Consider the following 20,615-nt stretch of genomic DNA (forward strand, 5'->3'; position numbering starts at 1 on the left):
TGCAAGAGGGGAGTGCAAAGCAAAGAAGTGCAAAAAATGGGAGTACAAAAAAAATGTATGCAAAAAAGAACGCAAAAGGGGAGTGCAAAGCAAAGAAATGCAAAATATGGGAGTGCAAATAAAATGTATGCAAAAAAGAACGCAAAAGGGGAGTGCAAAGCAAAGAAGTGCAGAAAAAAGAGGTTCAAAAAAATGTTTTTTACGCAAAGCAGCTGCAGAAAAACTGCAATAAAATGTAAAAACCCAAAGCCAATGCCACCAGCTGTGCCTGTTCAGAAGTGGCTATTTTCCATAGCGCAATCTACACATACATGCATACATCCACACACACAATACATGCACATTTAAAGAATCTATTACACGCATTTTATTATTAAAAAAATTTTTTTAATTACACAGAAAAACATCCACTAAAGCCTCTCTCATCTATTCCTCACGTTAAACTTCTATGCAAACACTTTTTTATTTATTTACAGTATCAAATATTTAAAATAAATAATTTTACTCGAATGTTCCTTAAACCATTTTTGGGCGCATTGGAAGTAATAAAAAATGTGTTACGGTTTCATATCTTATTTTCCTACCCGTTTGACCAAAATCTGTCATTTTTTTTCACTGTCAATAAAAAAAATATATAAAATAAATATCGTAAATTTTAAATATTACTATATAAGTGGAATAAAAAAGTTATTTATTAAAAATGTTGTTTACTATAATTTACTATTTATTTTATTATTTATTGTACAATAATTTATAATGCATAAAAATAAAACAATCGAAGCTTTTCAAGCTTTTAACATCGCTTTTTTGTTAGTGTTTTTTCATATTTATCTTCTTAAATTTTTATAAATACAGTATACATTTTATTTTTACTACTACTAGATATTATTTAAATTTTTTTTTGTTTTTGTATTTTCTCATAATATTAATTTCATTGCACTGATTTAACAATTTATTCTTTATTTTCTACTATTATTTTCGTTTTATTGAAATGTGTTACATATCTTGTTTTTTTTGTGATTTTGTAGCATTTTTTGCTAATTAACATATTTTTGCTCTACTAAAACAATAACTACAAACTTACAATTATATAACAAATATGTGTGTTAAAGTTTTCTGCATTAGCATTTAGTTTAAATCTTTCATAAGGGAATATATATATATATTTTTTTTTGTATTTTTTCTTCATTTTAATATGATTGCAATTAAAAAGAGATTAATAAAAAGAATTCATCTATAACAAAGAATGTTGAACAAATTACATATACAACTTCTAAAATAAAGTTCGGAATTTTCTATGTGGCGAATTTTGCTAACAAAGGCTTCGGTGTCGTGTATCAGGCGCGATAGTATGGGTGATGTGGCTGTATGTAGTTGTAAACCAATGGCCGCCTCACGCCCACTCCAGCTGCTGCTGCAAAGTGAATGAGAAAAAGAGAAAATTGTATTCACATACCAGAATGTGCAGTAAAGAAATAAAATTCTTGCTTAAGCAATTTGAGTTGGAATTCAAGCTATCACTGCTTAGAAAAATATGGAACAATAAATAAAATGTTTGAAAAGCCTTAAAATATAGGGTACCTCAGCACGCCTTGTACATTACTTAGAACTCTCTTGGTCGCAGTCCGCAAAAAAAATGTTCACCTGAGCGATTTTAGCTGATTTCTCATTAGAGAAGCAGCTAGTGACGTTAAAATAATCATAAAATTACAGTGTGTGTCAGAAGAAAAGAACCGGTTTTTTTCTTGTAACCTCAAGATATAAATATTTCGTTCTGCTTTTTGCTGCATAATAGTCCCACTCAAGGGCTACAATGCCAGTGCTAACTCAGGTTAGTGTCGTTCGAAACTTTCCCGTAAACGCAACGAAATAAAAAAGAGTGAAAAGTATGCGGAGCGTATCGAAGCGGTATTTTTATGCACGCATTCGAAAGGGCCGAAGTTATCTCACACAGCGGCTGCAAAAGTGATTAAAAAATCAAACAAGTTTGTTGTGATATGGAATCAGCTGTTGATGACTTTTTCGAGCGCGGCTTTAAGCAAAGCAGGATAAAGTGATCTTCCAACTTTTTAAGCGGGAGCCTTCTTTGTGACTAACTTTGCCAAGCACGATCAGTTCTTGCCAAAAGGGAATAGATGTGAGTATCAACACCATCGAACGGCGACTGAAGGAGGCGAACATATCCTACGGTCCCACATCATCAAAACCACTGCTCTCAGAAAAGTACATTGAGAAACAACAAAACAAGCAAATGGCGTCACAGTATTGAACTGGCCTTCCCAGTCCCCAGACGCCAGCCCCATTGAAAATGTGTGGGGAATTATGAAAACGCATCTTGCCGGATGGCCAGTCCATGATTTAAAGCGACTCGTGCGTCAAGTTCGCAAAATCTAGTCCTGTTTGTCGGCGAGCTACGCAGAAAAGCTGGTTCAAAGCTATGAAAGCTACCGGTTTATTGAGTAATTGCTACTCGTAGTTTTGTTCATACTTTTATGTCAAAAAAATTTAAATATTTATCTTTTATACTTCATGAACAATCGCGGTTCCTTTTTTCTGACACGGACTGTAGATAAAAATTGGGTTTCTCTATTTTTGCTTAAGTGACAAGACTGTCTGAAATAATGGAAGAATCCACGTTTTTTGATTAATTTTAAAATATTTATCTTAGCATTTTTCCGATTCGGCCGCCGTAGCTGAATGGGTTGCTGCGAGACTACCATTCGGATTTCAGAGAGAACGTAGTTTCGAATCTCGGTGAATGACCAAAATTAAGAAAAAGTTTTTTCTCATAGCGGTCGCCCCTCGGCAGGCAATGGCAAACCTCTGAGTGTATTTCTGCCATGAAAAAGCTCCTTATAAAAAATATCAGCCGTTGGGCTGGAAACTGTAAGTCCTACCATTTATGGAACAACAGCAAGACGCACGCCACAAATAAGAGGAGAAGATCGGCCAAATACCCAAAAAGGGTGTACGCGCTAATTATATTTAAATAAAATCCTCCGATCTTCCAGTCCTATGGTCTTCTGATAAAAGTATCCCGCATTCCTAAACATATTCCTGTATTCTTAAAATGCGAGGTCAACGCCTGAAGAAATTGTTGACTTCTAAGGAGTACCATATATTTTGAAAAACAAGAAAGCCATTTCCATTATTATATAATAGCGTTTTCATTATTTGGCGCGAAATGTAAAAAGCAACCCTTGTAGTAGGATTTTTTCGGCCACTAGTTAAGAATCTAATATCAGATTCTAAAAATTTAAAACGGCGGACGAGTTTTTTCGAACGAATTGAACTGGAACTCTTTACTCAAAAGCTTTCGCTGATCACCACTTCTACTTATCAGAAAAGTTAATATTAATAGTTCAAGCTTACTGGTAGTAAGGGTTATATTATTACGACTTGTGCCTATTTCGACACTGTAAATAAAACAAAAATTAGTTTCTCGCTCGATCTTCAATTTAAGCTCTCTCTTAAGGGGTTAATTTTGAAACGGCTGGTAGTCCTTAATTAAGCAGAAAGAAAGCAATATAAAAAAATATATAAATTCGGAAGTATTCGATGCAGTCATTCCCTTTTAAAATTATATCAAAATAGTTTATTATTAGGTGCGCAACTAAGCTCCCGCTGTTTGTCAATAGATGCCACCATATGTGCTAGTCGATTCTAACATAACCTAATCATCATAAACCAAGCTTAGACATACGGTAAACAAACTGCTTCGACACATTAGTGATTTTGTTCTGGTATCATATACTTTTGGTTGTCAAAATGTCTGATTTTGTGCCGAATAATCGTCATTTGCGGGAAGTGTTGATTTTCCTCTTTCATTCAAAAAAAAAATGGCGGCTGAAGCACATCGAGAGCTACAAAAAGTTTATGGAGATGCTGCTTTAAGTAAAACAACGTGCCGAGATTGGTTCCGTCGCTTCAAAGACGATGATTTTAATGTTGACGACCGCCCGCGTGAAGGAATTCCAAAAATCTTCGAAGACGCTGAATTGGAGGCATTGCTCAATGAGGATCCGTGTCAAAGGCAAGAAGAGCTTGCTTCAGTATTAGGAGTTACCCGCCAATCCATTTCCAAGCGATTGCATGCTTTGGGAAAGATTCAGAAACAGGGAACTTGGGTTCCTTATGAGTTAAAACCAAGCGATGTTGAAAGTCGTTTTTTCGCCTCTGAACAACTGCTCTAGCGGCAAAAAAGGAAGGTTTTTCTTCATCGCATCGTGACGGGTGGTGAAAAATGGATTCATTACAGCAATCCAAATGAAATCCAGAAAATCCTACCCCACCTGCCATATTCTCCAGATATTGCGCCGTCCGATTATCACCTGTTCCGATCGATGGCACATGGTCTAGCTGGCCAGCAGTTCCATTCATATGAAGACATCAAAAAAAGCTTTATCTGTGGATAGCCTCAAAAGATAAAGTTTTACCGCGACGGTCTACGAGATCTACCAGAAAGCTGGGACAAAGTAGTAGCCAGCGATGGGCAATACTTTCAATGATTCACTTGTAAACATTTTTTCAGAATAAAGTTGTATTTTCATCAAAAAAACAGCGAGTACTTAGTTGCGCACCTAATAAAATATATGAAATTAAAAAAAATACTCAAATTGGGCAAAATGTTGGTGTGCTATCATAATCAGGGATCTCCTAAAAATTTTGAAAAATACGCACGGATTTTAGGAGAAATAAGGCTTAATGTAAGGATAAGTTCCAGTGGTATCACAATGGATCTACGACAGGGCTAAGTCTGCCACTGTGACAGCCGCTCTACCTACCTACTTAGGAGAGATAAGAACAATTTCTCCACACGGCATCACAAAGGGATATGAGCCTGACTGTGTCCACAGTGGACAACAGCTTCAACCTGACCTAACCTATCATTTTTAGCGGGGTGGATTTCATGATAAATTGCCACTACAAAAAGCAATTATTATAAATAAAAAAATTAATAGAAAAATAATAAAGTAAATATGCACGTACATATCAAGAAACAAATTCTTTGATTACTCATTATTCTTTGGTTCATTAGTATTGCAGTGTTTTTTTTTTTTTTTTTGTAAATTAATAGCAACGTATTTCCGCTCTCATCAAATAGGATTTATTTGCAAGGGCATGGAGCCCATATACACTTGGGGATTCTTTTAATAAGTTGTAATTTTTTCAGAAACTCTAAACATGGAAATGCACTTTGATGTTTAAAGTAAAAATTGTGATGCGCGCGATGCCACCACAGGTTCAAGGCAAAAGGAATACTTAATACAAATGAACCTATATGGAGAGGCATAGTAAATATTTTATGAGCACTCGTACATCAGCATTCATTCATTTAATTATTATCACTGTACGGTGGCTATGTGTGTTGTCTTTTCTTCCTCTTGAGTGGCATGCCCAAAAACTGGAGTGTGTCCTTAATACTCTCCTCTTTATCGAATATCTCATCTTCTCCCAATTCCTCTTGCTCCTCCTCCTCCTGCTCGGTTGTTGCTGCCGCCGCAGCCAAAGCAACCTTCACCGCTATTTCTTCGTCACTGCGTTGACGCCAGCTTTTGTCGCGCATCAAATATTCATAAAATGGATGCCTGCGAAATTTTCGCCTAAATGGATTGTTAACGAAGCGTAATGGTTTTCTCCGGCCAACTGGGATTATAAATTTGTGAATGTGGAAAAATTCGAAATAGCAGAAAAGTCGAGAATGTACACATCTTGACAAAGACAGTCCCTAAACAATTACCAAGCTAGGTACTATACTCACTCTTCCCCAACCATGCGTCTTCCCGCTTCACTTTCGGTCCCATGTGCACAGCATTCAGCGCTGCCAATACCTGCGTATTATTCTGCATATCTGCAATGTTGTGATGCAAAGTGCTCTCCGCAGAGAGGCTTTCGAGTCCGGAATGGCCACCGCCATGATGTTGCATAGGCGCTGCGGCCAATTGCATTGCGGCTGGGTACATTTCGCCACCGGAAGCCATTTCGGGATGCATGCCATACTCCATACTGTAGGGCATCATGTAGGGTGTGTGTTCGGGGAATTGATACATCATTCTACAAGGGAGAATATGCAGGATTGGTTATCATTAATTTTATAATATAAATTCATGTTAGCTCCAAGATTAATATGCCGTCCATATTCCAGTTAATGTATATCAAATACTTGAGGGTATATTAGTTTACTCACTTTTCCGATGCATTGTCCATCAGCTTTTTCACAATCACCATTGCCGCCACAATGAATGCCAACTTTGAAACGGCTAAGGCCTTCAGCGTCAATAAGCCAACTGCCTTCGCCGCTACCATAGTCCAGCCGAAGGTGGTGGCCGCCAAGTACATTGGTATATACATTTGGAACTGTTTTTTATCCTGTTTCTGTTTTCGAAAACGTCCGCGATTTCCACCGCCACCGCCGTTCCCACCTCCTCCCATTAGGCCACCGCCATTGCCGCCACTACCAATACCCGAGGAACCCATACTCGCTAAGCCGCTAAGCATACCATCACCTCCTCCACCACCGCCACCGCCACCGAGACCTCCGCCTCGACCTGCAAGATAGGTGAGAAGAAGTGATTAGGTTACAGTTTCATGCGTGCATATATATTTATCTATCATTTGGTGTTTAGTGAACCCGGACTTTACCGAATGGTACTCACGCACCAACCCATTCGGCTACGGCGGCCGCTCCATAAATAAAGGGTATCTAAAAGTATTTCGGTTCTCAGAAATATAATAGAATAAATTATCTGTTTTGATTGCTGTCAATCTTTCGCATTACTTATTCCTTCGAACAAACTTTGATGCGCCTTCTAAATAGGCATTACTAATTATGACCAGTTTTTGTGGAGAATTGGAGGACATATCTGAATTCTCAAGACTTAGAAAATATTTCTCCAAGAAACCCTGCAAAATGAGTTTTTTGCAAATACCGATTGGCAGCTTCACAGAAACAGGGCAGGAAACACATGAATATCTCCTACAAACTAAGTCCTCTGGTTGCCAAGAATAGACGAATAACGCATGAAGTTCTAGGCCTTATGGAATTCAGGTAGAAGAAATTGCAAGGGAGAGACTAGAGGTAATCTGCACAGAGGAGCTGATGAAATAATACCCATGATGCTGCAGCAGTCAATAAGAACGATTATAGTTAGTTAAAATATTTTGGGATATATGCTAATCTCCAGGGTATATCCCTAACTTATAGAAGAAAATTGGGTCATAATACTGCGAATGATTTCAGACCCATTAGTCTCACTTCGCTTTTACTCAAAACATTGGAAAGACTGATTGATCTATATAGCTCCCTTAGTGCCGAGAACTTCAGAAATGCACAACATGAACATACCAGAAGGGTAAGTCTGTAAAAACAGTACTGCACGAAGCTTTTGGAACAATAGAGAAATCTCTCAAAACCCTCCATTGGCGGCTTTTCTGGACATCGATGGAGTTTTCAATAATGTTGATGTGAGATCCATACATTCAGCGTTGACGAACATAGGTACAAAAGAAAAGACGTACGGATATGTCAATATGCTATCTAACAGAGTAGAGGTGGGTAGATATAACTAATCTAAAAACCAATTACCAGAAAGGAGCTGTACCTCGCAATGAGGTGAAGTGAAGAAGAAATTGAGTTGTTGTACCGACTGCCTTCAAAGAAGCCAAGCCAAATATCTTGGCGATTTTTTCTTTGAAGACCTGAGAAAACTGCAAAATGTCTCACTGGAGGGACTAGTTACCTCATTAAAAAGATATATAGTAAGTGGCTTAAGCAACTTAGTTAGGGGATGGAAATCAAATGCAGATATGAGAATGGGTATGAGGTTAGGAGTGTCTTGTCTTAGAAGAGCAACTTGGCTAACCTAACCTAATGAAGTTCAAATAAACAAATGAATCTTTTGGCACAAAATCTATCTCATCTATACCGCCTGCTCATAAAGCTGTAAATATCGGTTCCCTGTCGAAAGATAAGGAATATCTCAGCGCCTTCAGAGCACTCTAAATTAGAAGGGCTACAATTTTCTGACAGTGCGTATATGTATGTATGTGAAACACACCGAATAACAGTCCATATATTTCTAGGGAGCATTTTCCGCATGCATATAAAAAGAGTATATTTTTATGATTTTTAAAAGTAACTGATTTTGCTTTTGTGTCAATTAAACTTATAAACGGCGTTTCAAATCATGTAAGCAAAGTCACCATAAAATCTACTTCATCTACGAAATTCATTTTTTTATTAGCACTTTATGACGGATCTGAGCGAACGCTACTTTCGCGTTAAGTGAGGAAACAAATATTCCGACCTTCAAGAAATAAATGCTGGTGTTCCGCAAAGAAACATTCTTGATCCAATCTTTTACCTTCTATATACCATAGACTTGCTGATACCCCCGAATAGCTTGATCGTCACTTTTGCCGACGACACTGCCATCCTAGCAATTGGAAAAAGAGCTGAAGAAGTTGCAGCCAAACTTCAACTTGCAAAAAACGCTATTGAAGAATGTACGAAGACTTGGCCAACAAAAAAGTGAATCAGTATCCAATAATACTGCTAGGTGCCGCAATTCCACATGCAAACACTGCAAAATACCTTGGCATAACGCTCGATCCTAAGCTTCGATTGAAAGAGCATATAAAACTTAAACGGCATGAAATCCATCTGAAGATATAATAATAAAAATGAAATGGTTAATTGGACGAAGATCAAAGCTATGCATATTAGGGCGGGACGATTTAAAAATCGCTCATTGCTCTGTGAAAATCGTATTCTAGGGATTAAAATAAGAAACTTTGCCGAAGGAACCATTCTAAAACGAATTCTGATGTTCTCCAATTTGGGTCGAACGAAAAATCCCACTTTGACCCATTTAGAGTGCTCCAATCGAGTCCAAATGTATGACCGACCCCCACTAACTTTGGACGGCCGATCCACCCATGCCAGTGGCACACCCCCTGGTTCCCCATACAATCATTTCAAAATATCACCATTTTTGGCCTTTACATGAGAAAAGAAACTAAAAAGTTCGACCCAAATTGGGGGTCATCAGAATTCGTTTTAGAGGAATGGTTCCTTCGGCAAAGTTTCTTATTTTAATCCCTAGAATATGATTTTCACAGAGCAATGGGCGATTTTTTTGCCTCCCCACAAATCGACCCGGAATATATAACAAAATATCTATATATATATAAACAAATTATAAAGCCTGTGTGGTCCTATGGCGCGCAAGTATGGGGTTGCGCCAGTCAAAGTAATATAAATATACTTCAACGACTCCAGAATAAAATACTTCGAGATATTCTCAACTGGCCTCAATATCCCTACAGTTGTTGAAGAAATTAAAAAACAAGCAAAAGCTCACTCCCTCAGGCTTTAAAGGCACGTGGATGAGGAAGCTAACAAGCTAACAGGCCTAACCCGACGATTCCATCGTATCAAAGCACAAGATCTGACATGATGGTTCTTAACTTAAGGAAGGATCTATGAAAATCTCTTCGCAAAATTCTCTTTATGATCCCAGAATTGTGCTGCTCGTTTATGTGTTGTAGTTGCAGTGTCAACAAACAGTGTTACATATTTTGTATTGTATCTATGTTTGTATTACAAAAAAAACTTTATAACGGAGATGCACATAAGAGGGTCGTCACAACGGGTCCGTTGTGGTAACGAATTTGACTGGCAGCAAGATATACTCGTATTATTTATATTTGGGTCGAAGGAGCCCCATGCGTGCGGCGTGAGTCATGCAGGAATACACAAAAACTGGCAACTTTTTACTTATGCCTTGCCGTACGGCAAGTTCAGCGAAAAAGACATCTGTTTAAAGAAGAACAATTTTGTATCGCACAAATTTTTATCGATGGTATTTTTTATTATATCAAATGCAGAAAATAAATGGAATTTGAATTAATTGCCTCAATTCAAATACACATTTTATATTTTCAATAAAAGCTTGAAAGAGTATTGAAAAGGCTGGGCTTAACCAAGTTGTGCTGAAAGATGAATGTGCGCTCCGATCTCGAAGTTGTGTTTGCACCCACCGTCTACGACAACCATAAATTCTATTAAAATCGTCTTTTACTTCAACAAGCATTAATTTATAATATATTTCAGAACCAACAAAAACCAACACAACGAAACATCACAAGAACATCTGGATTTATTTTTTTGTTTTTACTGGGTCAGCGGTGCGTTTTACACATCACGTCAGTCAAATGTGTTGCCGCATCGGACGCCACGGACCCATTGTGCCAGGCCTATAATTTGGAGGCAGGGTTGGACATTTGCGCTATCACCGAATTGCACTTTCACTATTTTTCAGTGTTTCAACAATCCGCTTATTGCATTAATTATTTAGCGCACTATGCCCAACCCTGGTTGGAAGTGAGTAATGGAAACTTACACAAATAAAAGTGTCTTTATAATCCATTTACGAATGCTTTCAATATTTTCATTTTGAGAGTTAGTGGACTTTTTAGCAAAATCCAAAAAATATACTTGTAGGAGCAAAACAAATGATGACACAATTGCATTTCTCGCGATAGAAAAGCTCAAAATGGGCAATTATTTTGTGATGCCTGAAAGCGCCATGTTATTTATTGCTCATATTCAAGCAAAATTAGTAAAAACTAAATTTCTCAAATCACTGATAAATCGGATATCTTTGACGTCCTGTATAGCGCAGCAATAGTTCGAATAGTAGTAAAAATATTATATAACAAAGTTGTTTATAAGACGTTAAGAAAATAACTTATTTCTGATCAATATTTGCATCAACTGTGACTACAAACTACATCAATTTCGATTTGTCATATTGATGTTAAATATCTCCGTCATCGTTGAGTATACAAAAAAAAAAAAAACCGAGAGCCGATTAGAGGAAGGTGATTGGTAGACTCGACTTTAAAATCTACACTGGTGGTTCTAAGATGAACTGTGGTGTGCGAGCTTGCCTCTATTCGGAGCCGCTCAAATTATCCAAATCAATTCCACTTCCTGACTATGGCGGTATGTTCCAGGCAGGGAAGCTTGTGAATCACTAAAACATTACAAAGAAATTGGTGCAAGAGTTAGTTGCTCTGATTAGTCTACCACCACTTGATGCCTGCTGAAACACAATGGGAAGTGGTACCGCCCCTGTCCGGCATTGGACAACAGAGTAGGCATGGACTTCGATTCAACGAGCCTCGCTATTCCCCTTGACTCCATGCCATCCAGAGTCGAGTTTGACAAGAGATTCAGTGTGGTGCTGCCAGAGGCTCAACTGTGGGCAAACTCAGAAAACGAGCCCGACAAACACTGTTTTCGGATTTTCACGGATGGCTCCAGAACAAAGCACGGCTCTACGTGGAATCCAGCGGGACAAAACTGCACTTTGCTCTTGCAATGTATGCATCTGTGTTTTAAGGGGAGGTGTGTGCTGTTCAAGAAGCGATGAACTTTGTTGTGAAAAACAAATGGAGAGGCAGATCTGTATGCGTATACTGCGACAGCCAAGCTGCGCTCATGGCCTTAGACAGCCCCCCATCCACTTCAAGGCTAGTTGAGTCCTGTAAATCTAGGCTGAAGTATGTCGGTAGACATAATAGCCTGATGCTAACTTGGTCCCGGAGCACGTGGGTATCGCGGGTAACGATTCAGATTTCTACGGATTTAAAGATAATTAAGAAGGGAATCCGGGTGCAGTACAATAGATTTAATTGCGTCTGAGTGCTGTACTTGGTAGTCTGTCCCGACAAAAAAAAAAACAGCTAACTTTTCAAGGCCTTAGACTCCAACTCCATTTCATCCAAATTAATTTCACAATGCAGAGAAGAACTAGAATTGCTTGAAACAAAATTACTCTGATACGGTTTCCCGGCCATAGGAATATAGAGGGTAAAGACATAACAGGAGCGATGGCAGTTGCTACCCCATTTAACATAATAAAAACATCCATTCCTGCACACTACTTTGCTTTAGCCCAAAGAACTCAACAAGAAAAACATGGCCGAGGTACAACATCCAGAGGACGAATTATCAGATAGGATGCTCTCGCCCAAGCATCTCCCGTATCACTGAGATGCTTACAAATCATTGGAAGGTAGTGGATCATACAGCCAGACTTAACCTTCCTTTCAATCACATCTGCAGAAGCTGTCAGGCGGAGGACATGAAAGAAAGTCTTTTTCATTACTTATACGAATCTCCAGGGCTAGCCAGAGCAACACTTCGCTCTCTCGCCATGGCGATATAAACGAAATGGATCTGATTTAAACAAAAAAAAAAAAAAAAAAAACAGACATCACACGATATCAGTGGTAGTAACACGGCGCTAGTTGTTAATTAGGAGTATTTCAACACAAATACTCAACCACTTCAGCAACAACATACAGAAATACTAGAGTGTACAGAATAACTATTTGTTTAATTAAGCCACGAAATCCATTAGCTACAAGAAGCTGCAAAATCCCATATACTCGTGTACAAATGTTTCGACCAACTTTTTCATATTGTCATTAAGAATGTGATATAAACTTTGCACTCAGCATTGTTGAATATTTCCATCAGCAGTGACCATGACACGGTAGGCCAAATGATTGCCACTTGTTCAACTATTCAAGTGCATCAAACGAAGAGAAACTTCATATTTGGGGTACATTCTAGGGAGTCCGAAATATGAACTGTTGCAACTCATTGTGCAGGCCAAGATTGAAGGAAGAAGAGGTATCGGGCTTAAGCACTTTTCTGGTTGAGGAGTATAAGGCAGTGGATCGGTATACAACGTGTGGGTTCCCCCTGGGAAGCAGCTAGAGACCGCGAATTATTTTCAAATATTCAAAGATATTCAAATCAAGTTCAAAATTTGTATTAAAAAAAAAAACAAAAAAAAATTAATTACTTTTAAATTGTATAATCACTTACCAATATCGATTACGAATAGCAAATAAAGAAGAAGAAGTTCTTGAAGTGATACATTTCTGCACCTGACGTGCATCTTGAATATGTTGAATAAATGCGAATTTTTAATCCTTATTTTTTCATTTGCCATGTGGGTTGATATCTAATATTGATTAGAAGAAATCAATATCTAATATTGATTAGAAGAAACTTGAATCATGCGTCTTTAACAATTTGACTTGTAAACTACTATTTTTTTTTTATTTAATTAAATTTATGTATATGTATATGCATGAAAGTATACATTTTCATTGAAGCTACTACCAAAAGATTATTGCCACTACTAAAAATATGTTCTCCGACTTCTACTAAAAAGGAAGCAGTTCCCAAAGATATGTATGGATTTTTTAATATTTCGAAAGTATAGGCTTTTAAGAATATACTGTAAAATTTTTGGAAGGGTATTCCCAGTATTTTCGATTCGACAGCCGTTTTAGTAGGTAGAGTCAGATTCGTCACGCGGCCGTGTCTCAAAATTTTAAACTCAAGTATCTCAAAACTACTGTTTTCGACCTGGTGTTGTTAAAAAACACACTGTTCAACCGAATCGTCTGAAATTTTAATATGTTGTTCATAACATCAATGGCTATCGCCCGTACTAGAATCATATTATTATCTCAATTATATTATTTCGTATTTTTTGATTAAAAAATTGGAAAAAAGAACACAATTTTTAGAGTGTCAAATTCAACAACTCGCCATTTTGTCAACTTTATTTTATTCCCGTACGGGACATAGTTATAGTCATACTGATTAATATTTTTTTTTAGTTTTTATGTTTTAGATAAATAGACGAGCCAAAATGGACTACACCGTCCAGGTCCAATTTTCCGGGAGGGTCAACTTCAGCGCCATTTTTAAAATTATTAAAAAAAAAATGTCTATTTTATTTTTGTATGTAAGAGAAGTTAAATAAATAGTCTAAAAATTTAAATATAGTTCTTCATTTTTTTATTGAAAAAAAAAAAAATTCCTGAAAACACCCTAATAGCCTAAATTTTCGAGATCTACAGGTAGACCGCTGAAACCCCCTAGTCAACTTTAGCTCTCGTTACGTACTCAGTCCTGCCATAAATTCTGTAGCAAATTCTACAATGCATACGACAAGAACAAGTTCGCAGAAAAAAGTTACGTTACTTTTTCTTTTGTTCGTTTGCTTTGTCTACTCATAAATTTTACTCAGTTTCGTAGCAAATTTCGCTTATTAACATGGAGTGGGGAGTTAAAGAAAATCGCATTACAAAAGTGTGACCAAAGTGCAAGTGAGTTTTACAAATTGCTGGAAAAACTTAATATTTGGAGAATGTTTGTTTACCGTAGTGGTTTTTTCCAAACGTCTGACGTGATAGACAGAAAAAGAAGTGGTCGTCCTCGCGTGGCTCGAGCCAGTGCAGCCATAAAAGCCGTTCGAGAAAGAATTCTCCGAAATCCCCTTAGAAAACAGAAAGCATGCCCAGGTAAATTAATGTATCGACCAGATCCACGTCAAGACTAACTCGAGATGAAAGCCTTGCGTCGCTCAGCTGGTCATCTTTGACAATGCAGAAAATTAGGCTCGGGAGATGCAAGCAGCTTCTTCGGTGGTACGCGATCAACGGCCATGCAAATAATCTTTTCACAGATGAAGACGTTTTTAATAAGCAAAACGACAAAATATATGTTAAAACTTCTAAAGATGTAAAAAATGTTGTTCCAAGAGTTACGCGTGGCCACTATCCAGCCTCCGTAATGGTTTGGTGGCGAGTGTCTTGTAAATGCGTTATATCTCTTTATTTCTGTGAAAAAAGGATTAAGATCGGGGCAAAAATGTACCAAGAGGATGTCTAATAAGGCGTGGTGAAGCAGTTGACCAGTACTCTCTTCAATGGAGAGCGAGGGATCTTCCAGCAAGGTTCCGCTCCAGCCCGTAAGGTAGAAACCACCCAGCAGGGGCTCAAAAACAATATTCCCGGGTTCATAACTGCGGAAGGTTGGCCGTCTGAAAGTCCAGACCTGAATCCATAGGACTGCAGTTTGTGGAGACCTCAGAGAAATTTGGGGAGTGACAGACAATATTTGCTTCGAGCAGCGACTTCAATATCCGTGGAAGCGCGTGCTGCAATAGCTAAAATCGTTTGACCATTTCGAATGAAAATTAATTTTTTTTTAAATATTTATATGTTTAAATAAAATTAACTTCAGTAAAAAAAGTATTATATTATAATTTCATATCTATATTGGACTTAACTTGGAACAGAGCTTATGGCAGGACTAAATAATTACGCTTTGCGCATTTTATTTGGAACAAATTTGGTTAGCAATGCCAATTTAATTGTGTTTTTCCGACAGACGACCATTTGGGTCATTGCCGTATATTCTTTAAAAAGTAGTTTTTAAGATATTTATGTACTTATATAATACATTTTCATAATAAAAAAAATTAATCAAACTTATCTAATCTAATATCTAGTAGTTCAATTTTGAGCGGAACAAAAAAAATCAGAATTTTCATTCCATACGAAATATATTCCCAACGAAATACCTCCCGATACATTCATTTATTCGCATTTGCGAAGCGGATAATTGAAAAGTATGCCCACGTGTGTGCAATGAATGCCCTTTCGTGGTAACGACGATGAGCATGTTTGTGACGCATAATTCACAGCAATTCAATGGCATATTCCCTCATAAATTTCGCCTCACTTATCTTAAAGTTTGCTATTGAACTGCCATAAACATCTTAATATGTGTGGAAAATGCGCACACGACTTTTCACCTTCGCACACGTGCACAGCTTATTTAATATTTTCTAGTTTGTGGATATGGTCCGCGTGTGAGCCACACAGGTGTGCGAGTATTATGCGCCAATAGAAATTTATGTCCACGCAAAGTTCAAGCGCTGGAAATTCTTTTGTATAGATTATTTGGAAATTATTTGTGCTTGGCAGAAATACTACGAGCATTAACTTTTTAAGGAATTGGATGAGAAGAATAAGCTAACAAAGCGTACTGTAAAAGGAAGTGCACATTTACCAATATTATTTTGAAAAAAGGAATGATAAATAAATAAATTATAAATAATACCCGTACTGTTATTAATGCCATTGAGTAAGATTTTTAGAGATTAAAAAAGATTTTGTGTCAATCGGGTAATATTGAGTGGCACACCTTGGTAGTCAGTGAGCCTTAAGTTTTACTTTCCGTAATTAATGGGTTTATTTATTTTTTATATATTCAATACTAAGCAACCGCCGTAGCCGTACGGTAAAGAGAGATAGAATATCACACCGACAAGGGGAAACTATCAGAACTTTCACATGGCTAGAACAAAAATGTATAGTTGGATGAGGATGGTGATGACGATAATATGAGTGCTTATATGATAGTCAACTATCTTGTAGGGTGTCTTGTAGGGTATGAGGTTGCCAGAATACACGGACACCAAGAATAAAGAAAAAGTTTATACACTTGCAAGGGCTGGTTTGGTGAGGAAATTCTTCGGCTATTTACGGCTGCAGGGGCGGAAAAATCTCTAAAAAGCCGATGTGTATCACAGAAATACTGAGCGTTTCAAGCCAAGCCAAATGCTCCAAGTATTTTTGACATCGTATTAAATTTTTCGGAAAATTTGCTTATTTGTGGACTTGAATAGGAAGAGAGATGAACTCAAAGAGTTTTGAAAAAAATTGTATACTTGTGAGATTTATTCAATGTTGAAAATTTTGGCATGGAGTTTTTTAAAGTCAAATAACTTCGGTAGTTTTAGGCAAAAAAAAATATTTTTCAATAAAAAAAATTTTTCTAAATTGCATATTTTTAAAATTTTTTTCACTTAATTAAAATTGGAAATTTTTTTTCGTCATATGTGAAAACCTTGTGAAAAAGCCTGTCTCTTTTCTCTTTTTTTTCAGTAATATCTGAGATTATGCTCAATCAGATAAGTACAGCAAACTAAGGAAAAATCAGTGTCAAACAGTGCTCTAGCGCAGCACTAGCAAATGTACTTGTACAAGGTGGCGCACAATTAATCACCCTATTATATGATTTATAATTTTGCAAATGGCGTCGTAGGCCAATCGTATTTGACACTTGTGAACAAGACAGCTGGAATGTACAAAAAGAGGAGAAATGGAGGGCAAAATAAAGATTTTCATCACTCAAATTCAGTTTTTTTATTTAGTAAAAAAACTATTGAAAAACGAAATTGAATGCTTAATTTTGCGTCGCCTTGATTGTTACGTCCGGTTGCAAATCAATCGAAGCGTCATTACGTATATGTGAAGGTAAGAAAACGTTTTTTCAGAATATATAAAATATGGAAATTTTTTTTTCTAAATATTTTACAAAAAAATGTCGGAAATATTTTAAGAAGTTGTAACATTTTTTTTTTTAATTCTTAAGAGTTATAAAAAAATTTTTTTTTTAATTCAAAATTTAATTTTTTTTATGGAATTCTAAAAACAATTCAAAAGGAATTTCCATCACACACTATTCAGTAAAAAATTATTCAAAAATAAAATTAAATGAGTAATTTACACCCGTCAAAGTAACCAGGTCAAAATTACTATTGCGCACTGCAAGGCAAGCATTTTTGTACATTCCAGCTGTCTTGTTCACAAGTGTCAAATACGACTGACGGCATTTGCAAAAATTATAAATCTTGTGATGAGATGATTAACTGTGCGCCACCCTATATTATGAGTACGCTAGATCGCTACATTGCACTGATTTTTCAGTTGTTCGCTGGACACATAGTTGATTGAACATGATTTCAGCTTTTAATGAAAAAACTAAATAACCGAAGATATTTTACCTTAAATCTCAGCTATTAATGAAAAAATCCGAGTAGGATGTTCTTCTAAAGAAACAAAAAAACAAACTATTCTCTCAAAAATTTTCAACAAAAAAATTTTTTTTTAATTTTTTTTCTAAATGTTTTGTCTAAAAAACCTTTTTTTTTTCTCAATTTTCTAAGAAAAACCATTTCTAAAAAGTTGGAGCAATTTTTTTTTAATTCAAAATCAAATTTTACCCGAGTAAGGTGTTTTTAAGCATCAAAAAAAATATTCTCTCAAAAATTTTCATCAAAAAATTTGTTTTTTAATTTTTTTTTCTAAAAGTTAAAAAAAAAATCTTTTCACTAAATTTTCTAAAAAGATCATTTCTCAAAAGTTGTACAAATTTGTTTGTAATTTAAAATCAAATTTTTTTAGCGAAGTCTAAAAATTTTTAATTTAAAATTATATTTATTTAAAATTAAAATTTTTTTAAATTCAAAATTACAACTTTTTTTAACCCTAAAAAAAAATAAAAATTTAATATTTTTTTAAGTATATTTTATCCAAAATATTTAACTAAAAAACTATAATAATGCTAAGAACAACCGAAGATATTTGATTTTCAAAACTACATATAGAAATTTTTAACATTGGCACAGTCTTAACTCCTGCAAGCAGTCTGAAATGTTCCTTAACGGTAGACGCAGCGGATTAAGCTGCTAGTTTTGGGAAAACGTGATTAGCGGACTATTTCATTCACTTGAACTAGTACCACACTAGAACTGGGACATTAAGTGAAATGTGCCCAGCAAGTGATTAGATTGCCTTCAAATACATATGTGAAAGTCCACTCGTCAGTCGGATAAGGTACCTGTGCTTCGATTCGAGGGCGATTATTGTGGATGCCGATCCAAGTATTGTTGAGACTCTGAATCTTTGGGAACATTAGGAGGTGCAGTTGTCAGCAAAAATGTATCACAGGTGAATCGGAACTGTTTGCTTGACAAGAGAGGGAAGCACTTTTGAGAGGTACAATAGTCAGGCATCTAAGTGGCTGTGACTGTGAGTTACTCACAACCTCTTAGTAAATAATAAATGTTGAATGGAATTCTGCTATGGGGTCAACATATGACCGCCTTTGGAAATGCTGAGCACCCGATTTGTCTGTCTTTCTTCTTAGAGGCGGATAGCACTGAGCATTTTCTCTGAGAGTGTACTGCATTTGCTAGAGCGAGGCTGCGATTTATGGGTTCCGATATCATAAGAAAGAGTAAAATTAGTTCTTTCAAACTGAAGGATATTTTCAAATTTACCAAAGAATCTGGAAAATTCTGACAGGTCTAACTACTTCTATGTCTCTATTCTATCCTATATTTTCCTTCTTTACTTCTCTGCTTTCCTCCTTCACTATCTACCCTTTCACTTTCCAGAGCTTTAAATACAATGGGCTTTTTAGCTGAGTTGTTTAGGAGCTACCAAATATCTTCTGTGCTTCTTGACTCGACTTTTCAAATTTCAATATCAAAACGCACTGTTCTCTATTTTCTTCAAATGCAATGTAAAAACTTATTTCTAACAATATCTGGTGTGTAGAAGGGTTTTACTAAATATGGTTTCTTCTACAATAATCGTTTTTCTGTAGCTTACGAAACACTTCGGCAAGCCCAAAGAATATAATATTTTTTTATTTTCACTGTTAGTATTTTCTCCGACTCTGTGGGTTTTTCTTCACATCACACTTGAATAAAAGTTAATCAACACACTTTGTTAAGCCAACTTCATAGCCGCACCACTCAATAAATCTTCTCTGTAACACTACCTTGACCGCCACTAGCCTTCTTCAGCAAAGCAATTTCAATGTAATTTCCATCATCCTCCGCGCGTTGCACGCTAAACACCATTGGTCCCACTGGTATACGAATTGCATTTCCACTAATAAAGTCAATGAAACTAGAAATGCCGCGACCTGTCTCCGCCGCATTCAACTTTTCCCGGTCCTTATCCGCCAGCGGTGGTAATTTGGCCAAATCCATAAATCCCAAACTAATAGTTTCACCACTCTTGTAAGCCAGAAGCATGTCATTAGCTAATGTGTGAAGACAACTGGCATTATTGGCACATTGCGATGACATTTTTTCCGAAAAGTCCCTTTTTACCACGTCGGCAGGCTTCTGATGGCGCTGCTGATGTTTTCTAATCGGCAGCTCATTAGCTACCACTGAGTCATTATCTTCTGCCTCCGCAGCGCCTTCATCGATGGCATTGCTGTTGGCCGCCGAGGAGGCACGCGTATGTATCGCTGGACGTACGGCGGAGATTTGTAGGCAAAGCAATAAAATAAAGCAGAACACGGAGGCCGCAAACGCGCCACTATTCCGGTTCGACATGGCGCCAACGTTGCAATTTTTGATTAGCACTTTTCGACTTAAGGATTCTCTACTGACCGTTTGTGTGCGTGTGTGGGGACGTATATGTGTTTTTGTTTTTTTTTTTGTATTATCTTGTTTTTGGGAGGAGCGTTGTAAATATACTTGTCGTTGCCGCTAATGCAACGCGAGTGTCCTTGACATTGGACTGTGCGGCTGCACGTTTGCCCCGTTGGCTATCAAACACTCAGATTTATGGTTTGTGCACCACTTTATGAGGCAATTAAACGAATATACTTTTTACTATATTTGTTAGTTTGCGGCGTTTGTGGCGATAGAATGCGAGCGCGCACGTCTTTTGTGGCACAATGCGGATTGACTAAACACTCGGCTGTGCATGCAACTCAGTTTTATTGTCTTTGCCCGCGATCAAGGCCGCACTAACTTATCTGACTATGTCTATCTGTGCAGTAATAAACTTACACACACACACATAGATATATATGTGCATTTGTATATTAATTAGACAATAATTTTGTTACCATTTTTATT

The 20,615-nt window shown here is 36.8% G+C and overlaps 1 protein-coding gene across 1 annotated transcript; it reads right to left on the reverse strand.

Annotated features, from left to right (window-relative positions):
* Nucleotides 1–1,065: 1,065 nt before the first annotated feature.
* On the reverse strand, nucleotides 1,066–20,408 carry LOC129253205 (uncharacterized). The gene is made up of 4 exons (XM_054891486.1): nucleotides 19,517–20,408; nucleotides 6,188–6,548; nucleotides 5,762–6,054; nucleotides 1,066–1,414 (listed from the first exon to the last, which is right to left on the reverse strand). Exons 1-4 carry the CDS (start codon nucleotides 20,082–20,084, stop codon nucleotides 1,338–1,340), a joined length of 1,299 nt encoding a protein of 432 aa, XP_054747461.1. The 5' UTR covers nucleotides 20,085–20,408; the 3' UTR covers nucleotides 1,066–1,337.
* Nucleotides 20,409–20,615: the final 207 nt, after the last annotated feature.

The sequence above is a fragment of the Anastrepha obliqua genome, chromosome 1, assembly GCF_027943255.1.
Source record: "Anastrepha obliqua isolate idAnaObli1 chromosome 1, idAnaObli1_1.0, whole genome shotgun sequence".
Taxonomy (NCBI): Eukaryota; Metazoa; Arthropoda; class Insecta; order Diptera; family Tephritidae; genus Anastrepha; species Anastrepha obliqua.